This window comes from Sceloporus undulatus, chromosome 6 (assembly GCF_019175285.1).
Source record: "Sceloporus undulatus isolate JIND9_A2432 ecotype Alabama chromosome 6, SceUnd_v1.1, whole genome shotgun sequence".
In the NCBI taxonomy this organism is placed as follows: Eukaryota; Metazoa; Chordata; class Lepidosauria; order Squamata; family Phrynosomatidae; genus Sceloporus; species Sceloporus undulatus.
In genome coordinates, this window is record NC_056527.1 from 94,015,488 (window position 1) to 94,036,734 (window position 21,247).

Below are 21,247 nucleotides of genomic sequence, written 5' to 3' on the forward strand. Positions count from 1 at the left end.
GCCAATGGCTATAAGGTAATTTCTGAATTAGAGACAATATGTTTCTTAACATCAGTTACTAAGAATTAATTACATTTGTACATTCAGTAATTATATTTTAAACTTTTGTATGAATTGAAATTTTAATTATGCTTGTTTCAATTGTAGAAACCCACTTAGTCTATCACCACTGCCACCACCCCAAGCAGAAGGGTGCTATTGTCCTCATGTCCTGCTTGTGGTCTCCTTTAGCCATCTTGTTGGCTGCTGTATGAAGCAAGATGCTGGACTACTTCAGGCCTTTGCTCTGATCTAGCAGGGCTGTTCTAATGTTCTTGTGACCAGACTTTGAGAGCTTTAACATGTCTTTGATGACAATTTATTAGGCATTTACCCCCCCCTCCAGATTCAACTAGAACAGTTATTTCTGGAAGTGATAGACCACAATCTCATCATGTGGCAAATCATCAGTTGCATATATATGGAAATGTGGCCAATCCTTGAGAGCTGAAAGAAAGGTGGCTGGAGATCACTCTTCCTGGAATGGAACACCAAGAAATTGCCCTGAAACATTAAGCTCTCTGGACACAAATGAGTTGATGCAAGCTATGTAATGACTCAGTAGTCCTATGGGAATCATAGAGTTGGAAGATGCCACAAGGGCCATCCAGTGCCATGCCTTGTTGCACAGGAATAAACAATTAAAGCACTCGTAATAAATGGCCACCCACCCTTTGTTTAAAAACCCTTCAAAGAGACTCTACCACACTCTGGGGTAGCATATTCTATTGTTAAGCAGCTCTTGCAGTCAGGACGTTCTTTCTAGTATTTAGGTAGAATAGCTTTTCCTGTAGTTTGAAAGGTACTGTATCATTTCCAATGTTCCTCCTTCATAACATAATGGTTAAGAGCTAAGGCCTGCTACCGAAAAGACTGAGCTCTAGCAGGCCCTGACACCAGAGCTTGGAAAAGTTAGTCTTTTGGATCACAACTCCCAGAATCCCGCTGCCATCATGGCCACTGACTATGTTGACTGTGAAATTCAGAGAGCTGGAGCCCCATACAATTTAATTGGACTTAAATCATGACTAATTAAAGTCTCATTCAGTTTAACAGACCTGCTCTATGTATGGCTAATTTTAAATCCAGACTAGAATGCCCAACTGAAGAGAAAGTAAAGATAGAAAATATGAAAAAGGAGAAAGAAGGAAAGTCTATGAAGAAGGTTGTAGAACAAAGACTGGGGATATGATGTTGCTGGACTGCAGCTCCCAGTATCCTTCCTTATTGATTATGTTGACTAATGCTGATGGAATTGTATTAGTCCAGCAACATCAGGAGTGCCACAAGCCATATTCTTACTGTAGTAAACAAAATATATTTTGTAGGGCTGCAAAATATTGCTGGATTAAGCTGTAACATTATACTCACCTAATACTCACATTCCAAGTCTCTCTATTACTGCCTTTTCCCTTTACTTTCTTGAACATTTGATCATTTAAGACAGGGAGCTTGATTTACAATTAGTCACACATTGAAATGAATGAGACTTGAATTAACCCTTGTTTAAGTCCCAATGGGCTTAACTTCTGATAGTTTTGCACCTTTCATATATAGATTTGCATTAGGTTCATCACTTAAAACAGAGATGGGGAACATGTGGCACTTCAGAAGTTGATGAAGCATCTCTCCTCATACCTTACCACTGGTCAGTCTGTTTGCGATTGATGTGAGTCCAGTAGCATCTGGAGGACCACAGGTTCCCCAGTCCTAAACTTCCATTAATACATTGTTTGTTTTAATTTAGTGATCCTAGTCTTTATGAGTGCACCTACTTTATTTATTTATTGGAGAATTTTGGTTCTTATGTCTACTTTTGTTCTTATTAAATACTGACTGATCTACAGTTAACACAATCTTCATTTAAAAATGTGTCCCAGATAGTAACAGGAACTTACACACTGTTAGGAATGGGGAAATCTGCCTATTTCACTTTCTCCCACATTCAGGATTTTGAAAGTCTTCTGGGCACAATGATCTTCTCCACAATAAGGAGGAGGAAGAAGAGGAGGAAGAGGAAGAGGAGCAGCACCAGCAGCAGCATTTATACATACTTTTGGAGGCAGTTTATAAATTTAAAATAAAAATGGCATACATAAAATAATAGTCATATCACATAATAAGAAAATAAAAAGTAAAAGGTAAAAGTTTCCCCTTTGTCAAGGTTGTCAAGTCATGTCTGACTGCAGGGGGTGGTGCTCATCTCCATTACTAAGCCAACATTATCAAAGGAATCTTTGTGGTCATGTGTCCGGCACGACTGCACAGAACACTGTTACCTTCCCACCAAAGTGGTACCTATTTATCTACTTGTACTTTTACATGCTTTCAAACTGATAGGTTGGCAGAAGCTGGGACTAGTGATGGGAACTCACTCCATCACACGGTGCTTGGGTCTCAAACTGCCTACCTGTTGATCTTGCAGTCAACAGAATCAGTGTCTTAACCACTGAGCCACTGCAGTAAGTGAATACAGCAATATAATAGCTGCACCCATTAAAATTCTTCAATTACAGATCAGCATTCATCAATCAACTAGTTAAAAGTGGGTCTTTGAACATTTAAAATCTGTCAGAGCATACATTTCCCAAGGGAGGGAGTTCCATGGTGAGGAAAAGGTATGTATGGCCCCATACAGATAGGTCAAAATAAAGCTGCTTCGGGTCACTTTGGATGTATGCTATTTAAATGAGGACTGGAGTGTGGCTTTGGCATGGCTTCCGGACACCTAGGACACATGCATCATTTAAATAGCATTCATCCAAAGTGACCCAAAGCAGCTTTATTTTGGCCTGTCTGTACAGACCCTATATGTATGTTGACCTACTGTTAACTGTCTCAGGTCATCCTCACTTATAGTGACCCTGCAAATGAGACACCTCCAAGCCCTTTTGTCCTTTCCTGCTCTGCTAAGGTCCTGTATATTGAGGACCATGACCTCCTTGACCTCTTTCTATCTTTCCTAGTATTATTGTCTTTTCTAATGAGTCATGCCTTCTCATGATGTGAGTAAAGTAAGACAGCCTCAATTTGACGATCTTGGCTTCCAGGGAGGTTTCAAGCTTGATCTGTTCAGGGACACATTTGTTTGTCTTTTTGGCCATCCATGGTGTCCCCAGCACTCTTCTCCAGCACCACATCTCAAAGGAGTTGATTTTCTTCTTCTTCTTCTTCACTTTCTTCACTGGCCAGCTCTCACATCCATACATGGTGGTGAGGAATACGATGGCTTTGACTATTCTAACTTTAGTGCTTAGTGTAGGATCTTGTCTAATTCTTTAATAGTTGCCTTCCTCGTTCTTAGTCTTCTTCTGATTTCTTAGCTGCAGTCTTCATTCTGGTCAATGTTTGATCCAAGGTAGGGGAACTCTTTATTTCAACTTCCTCATTGTCTAGATTGAATTTATGTAGATCCTCACTGGTCATTATTTTTGTTTTCTTTATATTTAGCAGTAAGCCTTCCTTTGCATTTGTTCCTTGTCTGTGATGTTTTCTGCTGGTAGTATGGCATCTGGTAGTATGGTGTCATCTGTCTATCCTAGATTTTTGATGTTCTTTCCTCTTCCTTTCATCTTTCCTCCTTTTCACTTCTTCTGAGTCTAAATCTGATTTTCATATGACATTTTCAGTGTGCAAGTTGAACAAATAGAGTGATAAAATGCAGGCTTGGCTGACCTCTTTGCCAAGTGGGCAATTCTTAACCAAAAGAGATAAAAGAAAAATGACAAGGGAACAAAATATATGCTGTTTACAGTCCTTACCTGCCTAAATCTTGAGGCATTGCCTTTTTTTACAGAAAAAGAAAATGCCCCATAAGTGACCTAAAAGGATAATCTCACCACTCTATTTTTTTAACAACAAAGAAAACAATTGATCCTAAATGCCCCCAACACTCCCCCCAAGAGGTGTGTGGGGCAATGAGCCACATTTTATCCCTTCCCCAGGCCATTGGTGAGACCCTGAAAATGCTAACACTTGCAGAATAACAAAATGCCCCACCCGGTAATTCAGGTGTGTTAACTAGAAATCCCAAACCTTGCTTCACAGACCTTGAGTTCTGTGCTCATAAGTTGAGATTTGTGTTCACATTGCATGTGAATTCCTAGTTCTCTCTCTCTCACACATACACACAGTTACACACACACACTCTCACATACATACACACAGCTCTCTCTCTCTCCATCACACACACACATAGTGACACACACACCACCCCTCTCTCTCTTACACACAGTCACTCTCTCTCTCACATACACATACTCACACTCTCTCACATACACAGTCACACACACACTCTCTCTCTCAGACACACAGTTACACACTCTTTCCTTCCCTCACACACACACACACACACAGTCACACACACCCCCTCTCTCTTTCTCTCTCTCACCGTCACACACTCTCTCTTTCACACACACACACACACAGACACTCTCACACACAGTCACACACGCTCTCTCCCTCACACACACAGAGTCACTCTCTCACACACAGGGAGAGTCATACACAAACAATCTGTCTCACACATATACATGCAAACACATTCTCTCATACTCACCTAGTCACACAGTTTCTCTCTCTCTCTCTCTCTCTCTCTCTCTCTCTCTCTCACACACACACACACACACACACACACACCCATCTGCTAGTTCCCAGAGTGACAGTTACTTCCTTTTGCTTCCATCAAAGGAGCACCTGAAATCTCCAGCCTCTCAAGGGCAAATCCAGCCTGCCTTCTTCCTTGGCTTTGATCGGGAGCAAACATTCTTCTTCTTCTCCTCCTTCCCTTCCACCTTCCCCAGCTTTTCTTTTAAGGAGCCTTGACCCAGGGGCTTTTCGCTCTTTGGACTCGCCTCCAGGATCCGACTCAGTCCCAAGGCGGGCGTTTCGGGACCGAAAGAGAAAGCTTCAAGAAGAAGAAGAAGAAAAACCAAGCCAACTCCACCCGATGTACAAACATGATCCGAAGAAAAACACTTTCACCCAGCAGACATCTGTAAACAGAAGGAGGAGGCGAGGTGCCAAACCGGTTCTGGGTTTATGGGTTTTTCTGGCTGCTACTTAAAGGGGCAAAAGTGAATCCCCCAGTTTCCGAGATACTCCCTGGAAATGCTTTTCCAAGTTCTCCTTCACAGAGTGATGTCCAGTCCAGAAAAGAAATTGAATTAAAACAGAAGATCTTCCCCATCCGCTTCGGTTACATCAATTAAAAAGAAGCGGCATCATGTCTCCCGTTTTGGAAAGACTGGGGCTAAATGGGGCGGGAGGGGATCAAAGCCGAGAATTAAAACTGCTTATCATTTTCATTTTTTAACATAGAAAATATGTCTCTACAAACTCCAATTTGGCATTTGCTTTGTGCGAACTGATGCCATTCAAATCCACATCCCTGCGATTTGGCCTCTGGTCCAAAAGCACACTGCAGAAATAATCCAGTTTGAGACCGCCTTAACTGTCCTGGATCAATGCTAGGGGGATTCTGGGAGCTGTAGTTTTGTGAGACATTGAGCCTTCTCTGTCAGAGAGCTCTGGGGCCACAATAGGTTGCAATTCTGAGCCAGGGCAGCTAAAGCGGTCTCAGACTGGATTATTTCTGCAGTGCGTTTTGGACCACGCTGCAGAAATAATCCAGTTTCAGAGCGCTTTAACTTTCCTGGCTCAGTGCTAGTGAATGCTGGAGATTGTAGACACTGAGAGAAGAAGGTTCAATGTCTCACAAAACTACAGCTCCCAGAATTCCCTAGCATTTAGCCAGAGCAGTTAAAGCGGTCTCAAACTGGATTATTTCTGCAGTGTGTTTTGGATCAATAGTTACTTTTCTAAAGACACACATTCTATGTACAAGATCCACACGTTCATTGTCGGAGTAACTCAAGAGAGGCGACCGCTTGTTGAAAGTTCTGCGTTGCGAACCGTTAGATCACAGTTATTAGCAAACACCATTAAATGCCACTTTAAAAACAACAGCAATTATTATTATTATTCATGAGAGGATCGTTTATCCAGTTTGATTAATGAATGGTTTGATTAATGAACTTTCTCCTCATCTTCACCGCTTTTAAGGATGTATTTTGGACCTTACTGATACAGTAGATAATAATAGGTGGAAGAAACTATACTGCATGCACGAGGCAGTGAATACAAATGTGTGTGTACACACACACACACACACACACACACACACACACACATATACACACATATGGGAGATGATGACAAATACTCCGACTTTGCTCCAAAATTGGGACTCATGGCAGCTAAGAAATTTAAACGAACCAATGCATGGATCATTCCACCCTGAGATTTGTTTAATCTCTCCATTTCAAATGAGTAAAATGGGCCCAGAAACCACCCACAAAAATAATTCCTGAGCTCCTTGGTCTATTGAGGATGCTTTTTAACAGCCACGCTTGTTTTCTTATATACACACACACACACACACACACACTCCAAAATGCCCCAAGAAAGATTTATTAGTTCAATACCTTCACAGTAAAGAAACAAGTGACGGAAGACTGTAAAACAAAGGTAGTAAAATACCCCCAAAACGGTATTTCACTTTCTTATTTTTGGCAGGTGGTAACAAATTCTGAATATTGGGCAAAAAGGACGTCTTTTCATTTAAAACAGTTTTTGATCCATTCTTCTCAGTCCTTTGCTCGAAAGTACTCTGGATTTGAGCCAGAAAAATTAACGACAATTTAAAACATACACACACACACACACACACACACACACACACATATAATTGCTCTGAAACATCATCTACCTCTATCCAGGGTCGGCAAAACAAATATATAGTTCGATTTTTTATCTCCCCTGTCCTTCTTCTTTCATTTTAGGAAACTGATATCCCACCTAGATTTCATTCATTCATTGTGGTGCTAAATGAAGAAGGCTAGATAATCCCCAATCATGGTCTTTTAAATCCCAGGTTTCTAATGTGTCAGATGGAGAAGAAGCAAAAAATGAGGCGTCGAGAAGGAAGAACAAAAGAGAAGAATAGAGCAGCCGTTTCTACTCAGATCAAAAATGCGTCTTTGTCTTGGGACTGACTGCAACTACCGGCCTTAAATCGACCTAAATGGGTATATTTTGATTTAATCGGATTATAAACCAACTTAATGGTGTGTGGCCTGTGAAATTAAACTGAGACTTGATATCCTTTTAAAGTAATTTGATCGTTTCTGAAGACTGGGAAGACTCCAATTGTGGAGCGCTGGGTGTTTGTATTATTTTGATCTGGGTGCTGCCTTCTTTCCTTTCCTTTCCATTCTATTCTATTCCATTCCTCTTTTCCTCTCCTTTCCATTCCTTTTTATTCCTTTCCTTTCCTCTTTTTCGCCCCTCTCCTCTCCTTTCCTTGTTTCCATTCTTTTTCTTTCCTTTCCTTTCCTTTCCTTTTCATTCTTATCTTTTCTTTTCCTCTCCTCTCCTCTCCTTTCCATTCCTCTCTATTCTATTCCTTTCCATTCCATTCATTCCTCTTTTCCTCTCTTTTCCATTCCTTTTCTCTTTTCCTCTCCTCTCATTTCCTTTCCTCTTTTCCATTCCTTTTCTTTCCTTTCAATTCCATTCCTTTCCTTTTCATTCTTACCTTTTCTTTTCCTTTCCTTCATAAACACAACGCCATCACTATTGTGAAAGGTCTTTCTTTCTTTCTTTCTGAATTACTTACAAGACAAACAAGAGAAGACCCAGCCTTATCAGGCTTCTCTCTTCTTAACCACTCATTCTGCAATATATATATATATATATATATATATATGTATCTTCTCTTGTTTGTTTTTTTGTTTTTTAAGTAAATATATATATATAACCAGGTTTCACCTTCTAATAGCCAGAAAGTGCAGGCTTTGCCAAAAATAAAATACTGAGAGCCAGACTAATGGGGCTCAGATTTGGGGCAGAGGAGTTGGAGGGGGGCGGCTTGTTTCTGAGGCATTAACTTCAATGGAAATCCCCTCTACTATGATTTCAAAGCACAGACTGAGAAAGGATAGATCGGCCTGAAAATATGAATTTATAGTGCAAGCAGTCCCTCCACCCTTCATTAATAACTCAAAAACCATCTATTGCAAGGTTACATTTAACCATCTAGAGAACCTAAGTCTTAGTGGAAACATAAATCTCCCGTATCCCATTTCTTTCCCCTTCTTTCTCTCTCTAATGTGTGCTTGCTGCCTGCCTCTCTCTCTCTCCCTCCATATATATATATATATATACACACACAGAAGTATCACAGCAAAACTACAGTTTGCTCCACCATTGAGATGCTAAATGAAGAATGATAGAAAATCCCAAATGGTAGGGAAATATATAGAGGGGAATTATAGCTTGATGAAGAGAGAGTACACATGTGAATGTTATAACAATTTACGATATAAGTCCTCGGAAACATAACCACGAAACAGTATGATCCGCACTTTGGGAAAGAGGGCTGTAAGTCTAATAAAGAAGAGTTCCTGAGCTGAATAATTTCCTTGATACCTTCCTAATAAATACTGACCTCTTAATCAGATGGCTGAGTTTCCTAATGCAAAGAGAGAAAGGAAAACAGTGCGACTCTGACCAGCCAAGACAAAAACCTAAGAAATGTTGTGTTTTGGCTCCTTTGATTTGCTCTCTTCATTTCTTCAGGGTTTTGAGCAAATGGTTTGAGTGAGAGATGTGGAAAGGTCATCAATATAAAAAGAAGAAGAATAGGCATTTCTGAACGATGTCAAATGTTTGGTTTCATTTGTAATTTCTCTCTCTCTCTCTCTCTCTCACACACACACACACACACACACACACACACACTTTCCCCAGAACTGATCTCAAAAAAGCAAAGGTGAGGAGAGTTCAGTTTTCCTCTCCAGACACAAAGGAATTCATTAAGCAGAGCAGAATCCAACCCTTGCACTCACTCCTCTGAAAACAGGTGATGGGAGAGAGCTATTTTGAAAACGGCATCTTTATGGATGTTTAGGTAGCAGAGATGCATGAGGTGGATTGGGAAAAAATCCCCTTGCCTAACAGTTTTAAAGGAACTCATGGGCTGATCCCGGATCTCCTAGTTATATATAGGATCTTGCTTTTCATTAAATCTCATATGCCTTTTCTAAGATGTAGATTAATAGCTGTTTAAATAGCAATTTCCTTCACCTTCAATATTAATATAGCTAATTTGGGATCACAGGAAAGAACTACCATAAACTACTTCTTATACCTTGCCTAAGAAAACCTTATGAAATTCCTGGGGCCACCATAGGTTGGCAAGTGACCTGAAAGTGTGAACACACATATGCACACACTACATGAATATCAGTTTCAAGTGCAACAGTATAAATTGTGTGTGTGTGTGTGTGTTTATGCAAATATTTCTGAGGAGGGGGTCCATTACTTTAACCAGATTTTCAAAGGAGTTCCATGACCCAAGAAAGTTTAAGAATCACTGGCTGAGAAGGATCTTCTCAGCAGGTAAAGGGAAAGGAAATAGAGGTTCTGGTTAGGTGCTGCCAGCCAGAGTATACAATACAAGTTGAGTAACCTAATAGCTGACCATGTATAAGGCAGCATCTTATGGTCTAAGAAGTGGCAGGAGGAATATGTGAATAACAGGAGTCCACTTTCTGTGTACAGTACTTAATATGGAAAGAAGAAGACATTTTCTTTATCCATTTTTTATTAGCTTCTCTTATCTCACCTTGGGATTGCGATAACCTGCATTTTTAAAATTGGATTAAGAAATTGACTTTAAAATGAACATTCTCTTGCCTTTTGGTAGCCTGCTTTTCGTTGCAATTTCATTTTCTGTTTCAACAAGCTGTCACTCTTTTTGACTTTTTTATGCCTTTGTAAAATTTGTTACATCTCATACACACTTTTTGATCTTTTCTTGGAGTAGTTAAAAATACCACGGCAAGCTTCCTGAAGGGATTTGACTACCTTTCAGAGGCATTTTAACTAATCCCCCTCTTTTCATTTTACAAAGTCTTTCTTTTGAAATGAAATATGATGCTGCTAGTCTTTTTGGAAAAATTCTACTCACATCCATTTTGAATTTGATAGTGCTGCGGTCGGTTGCTGCTTCCAAGGCATACAGTAATGCTGACATTTTGCATCAGAGTAGTTATTGGTTACATTAAAGATTTTGGAGCCAGTGTGCTGCAGTAGTTTGGGTGTTGGACTAAAAATCTGGATACCAGGTTCAAATCCCCATTCGGCCATGGAACCCCATTGGATAGCCACTCCCAGAAGTTTCATGTAGATGTTTAATAGCATGAGGGATAAAACTGAGCCTGAGAGGACCCTGCTAGCCACTAGTCAGGAAAGTCAAACAAGAATCCTCACTTTCTGAGTTCACTCCTTCAAGAAGAACTCAGATCATAGAAAAACAGTGCTCCCAAAGTCCCATTCCAGACAATATCATCCATGAGAGCCAGCGTGATATAGTAATCTGAGTATTGAACTATGACTTTGGAAACCAAGGTTTGAATTCTAGTTCAGCCATGGAAACCCACCTTGGGCATGTCACACACTCTCAGCCCCAGAGGATGCCAATGGCAAACCCCATCTGAAGAAACCGCAGATAAAAATCTCATGATACATTCGAACATCTGCAAATCTCCTGCCCAAGGCTACTGCTTCTTTTTTCACTGTCAAGATTCACTGTGATGTTGTCTTAGGGTCTCTTCCAACAGGTCGAAAACAAATTAAGTAAGTAAAATCTTGAGAAAGGAATCTCCATTTGCACTATCAAAAAATTCCTATAATTTCACACTTTATAACCTTTTGCAAAATTTTCTGGGTGAGCATAACTCAACAGAGATGACCAGTCCCCACATTATGATGGAAAATGTGTGCTAGTCTTTAGGTTCCACAGAACTCTTTCTTGTGTTCATAACAACATACTAAGTAGAGTCTTAAAGTAGGCCCTTAAAGACAAGGGAGTGCCAACACATCTGATAGTCCTGGTGAGGTGTCTGTACTTAGGACAAGAGGCTACTGTCACAACTCACAACAGAACATGGAAAAACAGAATAGTTCCCAATTGGTAAAGAGGTCATACAAGGCTGCCTCGTATCACTCTACCTGTTCAGCCTATATGCAGACCGTATTGTAACAAGCTATAGTAACAATCAATTAAGACTTGTAAATTGTAGCAAGCTACTGCTCTTCTAGTGGAGTTGGAGATTTCCACATAGGCTTTTTCTCTTGCCTGGAACTGAGCCCCCTTTTCTCCCCACTGGAAATGACCCATGAAAACTGGAGATTCAGGGCCAAGCCTTGATCTGGCATCTCTAGGCATGAACTAAGCCATATCAAGCTTTGAGCAGTTGAACAATTGAGAAGAACTGCTGCAGAAATATAGTGCACTTTCCTATATGCTACGAATGAGATGCCATGCCTTTTCTCCAGACTCAGAGGATTGAAAAAGAGGAATATCTCAAGGTCCATAGCAGCATTTCTTTCCTGCTAACACAGCGCAATCCCTTGTTAATCTCATATGCTTTCATGGAGAGATCTTGGCAGCCTTCTTGGATTTCTGTGCCTAAATGTCACTAAGGAATATTCCACAAAAGGAAAGATTCCACACATTCTGGACATCACACTGACTGTATAAAATAAAATGCATCGCTTGAATATGCTCCATGCTTCTTTTCCCTTATTACATATTTGGTTTTTAACCCCGTGCAAAAGGCCTCCCTCCAAAGGAATTTTTGATTGATCAGTGCTCTTTGACAGGCACCCTTTAACCAGTTCTTTAAATTTGCTACATAAAAAGGCCAACATAAAATCAATCAAAATCTTTCCTAAGTGATTCGTTTCCAAAACTAAAAGTCCTTGGGCTCAGTTCCACCTTGCTAGTTCCTTTGCGTAACCCAGGATGTTTGGAGCATGTGCACAGTTGTTCACTTTAGAGTAGTTTACAAATGTTCAAAGGCAAATTTAGCTTCCTTGATGTGGCCCAGGGCTGAAACCTAGCTGAACAATAGCATTAATCCCCAATAAACCCAAACCTTTAAGCCCTAGTTATGTTCTACTTAAGTGGCTTATCCCGTCCGTCCCCCCCCCCCCCCGCCCCAAACCAAGGAGAAATTCAGGTGGTAAAGATTATTACACTGGGGCAAATGTCAGTGCAGACTTTTTCCAAGCAGAAAATAAGAGAAGGTGCTTCAGTATGTTTATGTATATTTGGGGAAGGAGAAATACATGCAAATATTCAGGTATATTTAATTCTTCCTATGGGAGTGCTCACCCAGCTATTCCCAAATTGTAATCTTTCATGCTGGGCTATGGATCTCATGAGAAATGCAGTCCAATTCATACGGAGGACACCGAGTTGAGGAAGCCTTAAACCCATAAACAGGTACATGCTCATAGAAACATAGAATCGAGTTGGAAGAGACCTCTTCAGTCCAGTCCAAGGGTCATCCAGTCCAACTCCCTGCCATCAAATATCACCGACAGATGGCCATCCAGTCTCTGTTGAAAAACTTCCAAAGAAAGAGACTCCATCACACTCTGAGAGAGTGTGTTCTACTGTCAAACAGTTCTTCCGAATGTTTAGGTGGAATCTCTTTTCCTGTAGTTTGCCTCCATTGTTCCATGTCCTATTCTCTGGAGTAGCAGAAAAAAGCTTGCTCCATCCTCAATATGGCAATATTTAAACAGGGCTATCATATCGACTCTTGTTCTCTTCTCCAGGCTAAACATACCCAGCTCCCTAAGTCCCTCCTCATAGACCAGGATTCTGTGTTAGGGCTGAGTAGTGAAAATTTCTGTGTGTGGAGTTATGCATTCATTGTGCTGTGCAGCACTGGTACTGAATAACAATGTTGTTGTGACAGAACCCCCGGCCCCTCCTGCTAGTCCTGCAGTTCCAAATCCTTGGGCTTATCTTCCCCCCCTTTCCCTAAAAATCCATGGATTAGGTACTTCGGCCATAAGGTGATGCCATTGTGGACCAGTGGGTGTGTAGTTCAGTGGGTCCATTGTAGTAAGTGTGACCAGACTTCCTAACCAAACTTAACAGGAACAGCCTGACACAGTTGTAGAAAAGAATAAACAAGCAGAAATTTATTAATACACAATTAGATCAAACATTAATCCCTGAACTATTTAATACTTCATAACTCTCCAAAACCCTATTCAGTTCTCCCTGGTTGACTCTTCTATCTCTATTACAGCTTTTTCCTATCTTTTTCCTATCTCTCTGCAATCCTTTCCCTATCTCTATGCCAACCTACTAGTTTAAGCAAAAGTGCTTCTTCTTGTATACTCTCAATAGTTCATATTTAATTTCATTGAATAGTTCTGGGTTCTCTATCTACTTTCTTTACACCATGAGTAGTGTTTCACTTTACTTGCCTTTTTATGAAACTGAATAGCCCCAAAGCGCTGTACCTTCCCTCACAAGGGAGTTGATCCATCAGTATGTTCCTCCTTTTTCTGTTCCTTGACCACTCCACCCACTCCATTTTCTACAAAACACAGTGACCTGAACTATACAAACAGTATTGGCTAGACAGATTAGAGATCTGCTGAGCATCCTCAACCGACTGCAGCTACTGAAGAGCATAGATTGGGATAAGTCTGAGTGCATTGCAGGGCTAATATGCACTTCACTTACAACCAATTTGAAGAAAACCACTTGTCCAAGGATTCAGTTCCAAGAAATGTTTGGGGGAAATTCTGAGGTTTGTTTGGTCTCTATCATCAGGGTTCTGCTGCTTTTTAGACACTACCCAGTTTCCATCTTCTATCATTCACAAGCAGTTTTGTTTAGTTCAGAAATGAGAGTAAAAAGGAAACTCAGGAATTCACTTTCAAATGAAATGGGACAGAGGGAGCATGGCAGTATTGGCTTGTGCACAAAGATTGGCTTGATCTTTGCTCTTGTTCAATTGGCAGATAATGGTGACCTTCTGTAGACACTGTTCTCCTTCTGTGCTTACCCAAACACTTACTCCAAAGAGGAGTCGTTCCGAAAAGCAGTGATAACCTATGGCATTGTTTTTCAAGACCCATTCCATATATATTTTATTGCACATAGGCATTTGTATTAATACACTCAAAAGCAAGACCATTCAATAAAGACAGATTGTTCCAACTTCTTTCCAACAGTAATAAAATGCAAAACAAAAGTGGGCCTCTGTATCTTGCACAATGAAACTCCCTGGCTGACAGGGACTAAGGAATTTTGGTCTAAAGCCCATTGTATTCTCGCCAGACTGCCAATAGGCCACTGGCTGACCTTCACAATATTCCTGCAGGGTTCACTAGGAGTTTGGATTTACCACTATTGCTGTAGAAGTGAGTAACAGGATTTGCCAACAAGAAGGCTCTTCTACATTTCTGGACACCAATCTCACACAATTGATTCAGAGTCCCTTGAATTTAGGCAAACCTGTATCACTTAATCTTAATACCGTCTCCTGGAAACATAAGAGTAATAAGACTGACTTATTTACAGGATTGGAAAAATATAGCTTCTTTAAAATGAGGCAAGGCTGAGTATTTAGAGGTATGGTGACACATAAATCATCACTTGCCATGGTATATGTTTGGATTCAATATTATATGACAGAAGCAGTAATCGTGATTTTATTTCTTGGCGTATAAAATCTGTTGTCCTTGATGAAAGATTCATCAGCAGAAATCCCAGAAGTATTTGATATTCAGACAATGATATGAACTACCTGCAGTTGGCTTTTTAACAAAAAATGGTTTAGATAGCACTGCAACTGGCACAGTTACAGATTTTTTAGCATCTGCAACTGTGGCAGCTGGAGTGGAAAGCAAATGGATCAGATCCATGAGGTATAATCTGCTTAGATATTCTTCTCTGCAAGCTTCCTTGAAATGTAACTGAGACTAATTTTGGGACACCGCAAGTAAGGCCAAGACCAGCACTCCATCACTGCTTGTCCTCTTATCCGCAATGGCTGACATGCTACATTGTCACAGAATGTCCACCACTGTTTAACAGTTGTGAGGAGAGGAGATCTTTCTCAGAAGAAGGAAGACAAAGAATCATGGAAACTGAAGGACAAAGAACAGTGGGCAAGGGGTTTAAAGAAGGAAAGTATGACAAGTAGGACCAGCCCCAAATATTTTGGTGCCTGAGGTAATGACAAGATTGCTCCCTAACTCCCTGTTCCATGTACAGAAATAAAATGGGCTAGAAGTTTAATTTTCTTCAACAGTATTGTTGGGACAGTGGCGTCCATTTCACCTGAAGGCAGCAGTATGTACCAAATGCAGGAAAGGCAGTGTGGTACACACAGCCCCGTTCTTCAAGAGAAGGAAATTTACAGAAAGGTCAGGAAGAAAATCTGGGGTGTGTGCGCGACAATGTTACCCTCCAGCACCCAGCACCTGAGGCAGTTGCCTCACTATGCCCAATATAATAATAATAATAATAATAATAATAATAATAATAATAATAATAATTTTATTTATATCCCGCCCTTCCCAAGATCAGGGCGGCTTACAACGAGGTTAAAAACAATGGTGCCATAACAATATACAAATACAACTACAGGCAAACCATACAAACAATACAAAAAACTATCAATAAAAACCAACAGGATTAAAACCCCTTAGCCCAACCTCTTGGCCACGGAAGAGGAGGGAGGCCCACAGGATTTTTAGTCGGGGAATGCCTGTTGGAACAGGAAGGTTTTTAAGTCCTTCCTGAATTGGGCCAGGGTGATAGTCGAGCGGAGCTCGGTGGGCAGCGTATTCCAAAGGGCTGGGGCAGCCGTGGAGAATGTCCTCCGTGTAGTGGAGGCTAACCTAGCCCCAGGCACCTTCAGTAATTGCTGCCCAGACGTTCTGAGGGTGCGAGGCGGAATGTACGGGGAGAGGCGGTCCTTTACGTATCCTGGGCCCAAGCCATTTAGGGCTTTATAGGTAATCACCAACACCTTATATTGAGCTCGGAAGCGAATGGGCAGCCAATGGAGATTTTTCAAAACCGGTGTTATATGGCTGGTCCTGGGAGCACCAGTGACCAGCCGGGCTGCCATATTCTGCACCATTTGCAGCTTCCGAGTTTGGTATAAGGGTTGCCCCATGTAGAGTACGTTGCAGAAATCCAGTCTCGAAGTTACCAGAGCATGTACAACAGTTTCTAGGTCCCTCTGGGCCAGGTATGGGCGCAGCTGGCGAATAAGCCGGAGCTGATGACAGGTGCTCTTGACCGTCGCATTCACCTGAGCAGTCAGATGGAGCAACGAATCAAGAGGCACCCCCAGACTGCGCACGGAGTCCTTCACAGGGAGCGTGACCCCGTTCAGGACAGGTGGAACCACCGCCATTCCTGGACCAGGAGAACCTATCACTAGTACCTCCGTTTTCTCTGGATTCAACTTGAGTCGGTTTTCCCTCATCCAGCCCATTACTGACTCTAGACAGGCCACGAGAGGAGAGACGCCATCCCCAGTCACTGCATCAGTCGGAGACATGGAGAAAATAATTTGGGTGTCATCAGCGTACTGATAACCCCGCGCCCCATGTCTCCGGATGATCTCTCCCTGCGGTTTCATGTAAATGTTAAATAGCATGGGAGACAGAATGGCTCCTTGAGGGACCCCAGTTTTAAGGGGCCTCTCGTCAGAGCACACGTCTCCCAGCTGCACCATCTGGGACCTCCCGGAGAGGTAGGACCGGAACCACTGGAGCGCAGTGCCCCCGATCCCTACCTCTGCCAGGCGTCCCAGAAGGATACCATGGTCTATGGTATCGAAAGCCGCTGAGATGTCCAAGAGCACCAGCAGGGACACGCTTCCCCCGTCGATGCCCAGACGGAGATCATCGACCAAGGCGACCATGGCCGTCTCAACCCCGTAACCCGCCCGGAAGCCAGTTTGAAATGGGTCCAGATAATCCGTTTCATCCAAGACCGCCTGAAGCTGGATCGCAACCGCCCTCTCGATCACCTTTCCCAAAAATGGTAGCAGCGAAACAGGCCGATAATTATTGTGTACCAGGGGGTCGAGGGAGGGCTTTTTTAAAATAGGTTTTACAATGGCCAATTTCAATATTATGTGTTGGTGATGACCTATAAAGCCCTAAATGGCTTGGGCCCAGGATACCTGAAGGACCGCCTCTCCCCATACATTCCGTCCCGCACCCTCAGAACATCTGGGCAGCAATTACTTAGGGTGCCAGGGGCTAGGCTTATCTCCACCACGAGGAAGACATTTTCCATCGCCGCCCCGGCCCTTTGGAACACGCTGCCCACAGAGCTCCACTCGGCCACCTCCCTGGCCCAATTTAGAAGGGATCTAAAAACCTTTCTATTTCAGGCTGCATTCCCCGATTAAAGTCCAGTAGGCCTCCCTTCCTCTTTTATTGGCAAGAGGACTGGCTAACGGGGTTTTTATTCTGTGTTGTTGTATTCGTTTTTAATTTTTTAATGTATATTTTGTGTTTCGCACTGTTTTTATTATGCTGTTAACCGCCCTGATATTTGGAAGGGCGGTATAAAAATAAAAATTTTATTATTTTTATTTAATGTAACAACCAGTCTGAATGAGAATAAAATTCAATTTAATATGTCAATTCTTATATAATGCATTGACTCTTTGGATATTGCAGTCTCTTGATATAATATCTCCCAACATAGAAAAACATTTCCCCTCATCCCATTCCAGCACATTCTATGGCATGACCAAGAAACAAAATCCTGGGTGCCTTTGCACTGGGGAACAAGTAAGACTGTATACCTTGGGACAGAGAACATGCCTTAGAGCCCTCCTAAAACCAAAATATGTAATCAGAAATACTCAGCATAGACAGACCAGTGGAAGATGGTGACTCCAATGTCAGTGCTGTGGTGAAACTGCTTCAGATTGTATTCTAGACTTTAAAGGAGCTAAAGTAATGAGTCTGTTTAGACATAAAGACAATTCCCCTAAAGTTCAGATGGAAACCCAAAGCAAAGTTACTTCCCTATTATCATTGGAGCTATCAGATGCAATTGACTCATATACATCTATCCCATTTTGTGCTTAAAATATATAATTTTAGCCCTAAAATCCACATAAAATGAGGCTACTTTTATTTTTTATTTTTTTTAATAACAGCTTTATTCTTAAAACAAGAGCAATACATGGCACATAATACTGTATAAAATCACGTTGCTTTTAACTTCTCTCATTTAAAAAAATGGGCCAGATTTCAAATAAGAAATCAACTAAGATGTCAATTGTCAACTATTTTTTATTAGAATCATAGAATCATAGAGTTGGAAATTCAGCCAGAGAAAATAATATTGTGGCTGGTTTTGCATATCACAGTAAGCCATGGTTTGTTACTTGATTCATTAGTTATGCAACAGTCAACCAAACAGATTTATGGCTTTTCTTCTATATTTCTAGTTTCTTTCTCTCCTATTCCCTTTGTCAACATCTGTTGGGGGGAGGGGGGTTGTTGCAGAAACAAGAAACAAGCCATGGTTACAGGTTCAGACAATATGACAAGCCATTATTTGAACAAGCTCAGATTGATTAGTAGGGTTGCCAAGTCACCTAAAGAAATGGGGAAGAACTTGCTAGAGTTCAGGACCTGAACCTGACACCAGGGGATGGGTCTTTGTGCTGTCACAGTGCAGACCCTTGTGATGTCATGGTGTTGGGTCCTTACAATGTCACAAAGATGGCAGGTAAGTATTGGGAAGTGGGCTAGAAAAGCTCCCAAGTAAGCAATGCAATCTGATTTTGGATATGGCACACCTAACCAGGTAATATGGCAACCCACAGCTGGAGGAAAGAACAGAGCATTTGTGATGTCCAAAGGGAGTGGCAAATGCACCCAACAGTTGCAGTAGTTGCTGCCACTCCCATGACATATGCAGAGTTTTTCCAAGCACTGTGTTGTTGCTGTTGCTTGTGAAAGACCTGTCACATACAAAAATCATTCTTCTTCCTTTTTTTCCATTCTACTTGTCTTGAGATTTGTCTCCCTGACTGAAGACCCAGAGAAGCACAGAAATGCCCTGAGATGTCAGTTGGCATGTCCAAGACCTGGTAGCCCTGTCCATAAGCTAACAAGAAACATCCCAAGGGCTTTGGGTCTGTTTAACAAACCATGGCTTGTTAGCAAAGTTCAGTTTGCACATTATACATCAGATACCAATAGTGATTTTTTTGACTTGCAAATATGGTCTCCATGTCAGCTAAACAATTCCAGTCTTCATATACTGTAAAGGACCTTGGATTCTTTGAAAGCTTGTCAGCAGTTGGCTGATGATAAAATAGTGAGACAAACAAGGTGATCTGGAAGACAGCTTTGACATTTCCTGTTGACATTCCTCTGTCATATGCACCTAAAGGGTATCAACCATTCAAAGGGTTTTGTGTTCAAGACCACTTTCTGAGTTCTCAGTGAAAGTTGTTGGGTCTCAACAGTGACTTGAGCCTACAGCATATAGGGGTGTGCAAGATATTTTAAAAATTGGTTTCTTAACTGCATTCATATCTCTTTACTTAAAACTTTTATAATTTCATAATTCACTTGTCAAATTTACTTGTCAAAATAACATTATATTCACATTTGGTTCATTAGTCACATTTGATTTTCTGTTGCATTCTTTCGTTTAAATTCAGTGAACAACATCTGGCAGCAGAAGCATTATTTTAGGACATTCTGGGAAAATAAAATGGTGAGCACTACAAAAGATGGCATCCCCCACTGACAGAATATCTAGGGTATTCTGACATAATAAAACTGGACTCTAGTAGAAAGCTGTGGGAAGTATTTTTGACTGCTGCCAGGTAGGCAAATCCCCCCCCCCCAACCTACATACATTCAACCTAAACAATGAGGAAACTGAAAAGGTAACAGAATTCCTTTATTTTGGATCAAACATCGATCAGGAAAGAGACTGCAGTCAAGAAATCAGAAGAAGACTAGAAATGGGAGAACCAGCTATGAAAGGAGAAAAGAGTCTAAAGAGTAAAGATATACAACTGAACACTACAGTCAGAATCATACAAGCCACTATATTTTCCATTACCATGTACAGGTGCAAGAGCTGGACAGTGAAGAAAGCCAATAAGAAGAGAATCAATTCATTTCAGATGTGGTGCTGGAGAAGAGTGCTGAGGATACTATCGGCAGCCAAAAAGACAAACAAATGGGTCCTTGAACAGATCAAGCCAGAAATTTCCTTGGAAGCCAAGATGATCAAACTGAGCCTGTCATACTGTGGCCACATTATGAGAAGGCACAACTCACTGCAAAAACCAATAATGCTGGGAAAGCTGAGGAAAGTAGAAAGAGAGGTAGGCCGCATACAAGATGGATAGGCTCTATTAGGGACCTAAGCAGAGCAGTGGAGGACAGGGTGGCTTGGAGATGTCCATTCCACATGATTGCCATGAGTCGGGATCGACTTGAAGGCAGCTAGAAACAACAGAAAAGTGATACAAATTAAGCATAGTCCTTTTAAAAACATTGTCATTTGCTCAGTTACATATGTAAAATGAACTGAATTGTTCCCATTCATTCACTATTTCAGCCTTTTCCACCTTGGTAACCCTCAAATGCCCTGGATTACACCCAGACCTTCCCATCCCATGCTCTCTGGGGATAGGGCATTTTATTCAACACTGGAAGAGCAGTGGGTTAGAAAAAGCTATATTATAAAAAGAAGGCACACCCATAGTAATCTGTGGCCTGTTACAGACAGCCAAAATAAAGCTGCTTCGAGTCACAGTGGAGGTGTGGTGTTTCAGTGATGCATGCGTCCTAAGAGTCCAGAAGCCACACCAAGCCACGCTCCCGTCTTTAGGGCTGGAGCATGGCTTTGGTGTGACTTCGGACTCTTAGGACCATGCATCATTGAAAACACCATATACCTAATGTGACTGAAGCGCAGCTTTAATTGGCTGTCTGTGTGTAAAGCCTTTGTACAGGGCCAAGATCTCTTGTTACTAATAAATACCCTTGTTTTAACATTCTAAGATGCTTTGGCAGAGAAGTCAGTGGGGGAAAGTGTTTCCTATTACTACTGTTTTGGAATGTGTGAGACCTCATTCCTCACCAGCTGGGAGCTACTGTCAGATTTCATCTCTCTGATATAAGGTATTCATATAAAATATAACTAGGTGTCAAATAGAGAATGTTCAACCATTCAGAGAAAAGCTGGAGGATATCCAACATAAAATGCCTAAAAATGCCTCCCAGAGTAATGCAAAAACAACTAGAAAAC

At 41.4% G+C, this 21,247-nt stretch overlaps 1 protein-coding gene across 1 annotated transcript in view; it reads right to left on the reverse strand.

The window, feature by feature from the left end:
* Positions 1-4,751: 4,751 nt before the first annotated feature.
* HOXB13 (homeobox B13) overlaps positions 4,752-21,247 on the reverse strand; it is a 56,586-nt gene continuing 40,090 nt past the window's right edge. Inside the window, exon 3 of the mRNA XM_042473639.1 lies at positions 4,752-4,945. Within this exon, the coding sequence (XP_042329573.1) occupies positions 4,752-4,945 (194 nt within the window). The remainder of the gene's footprint in view (positions 4,946-21,247) is intronic.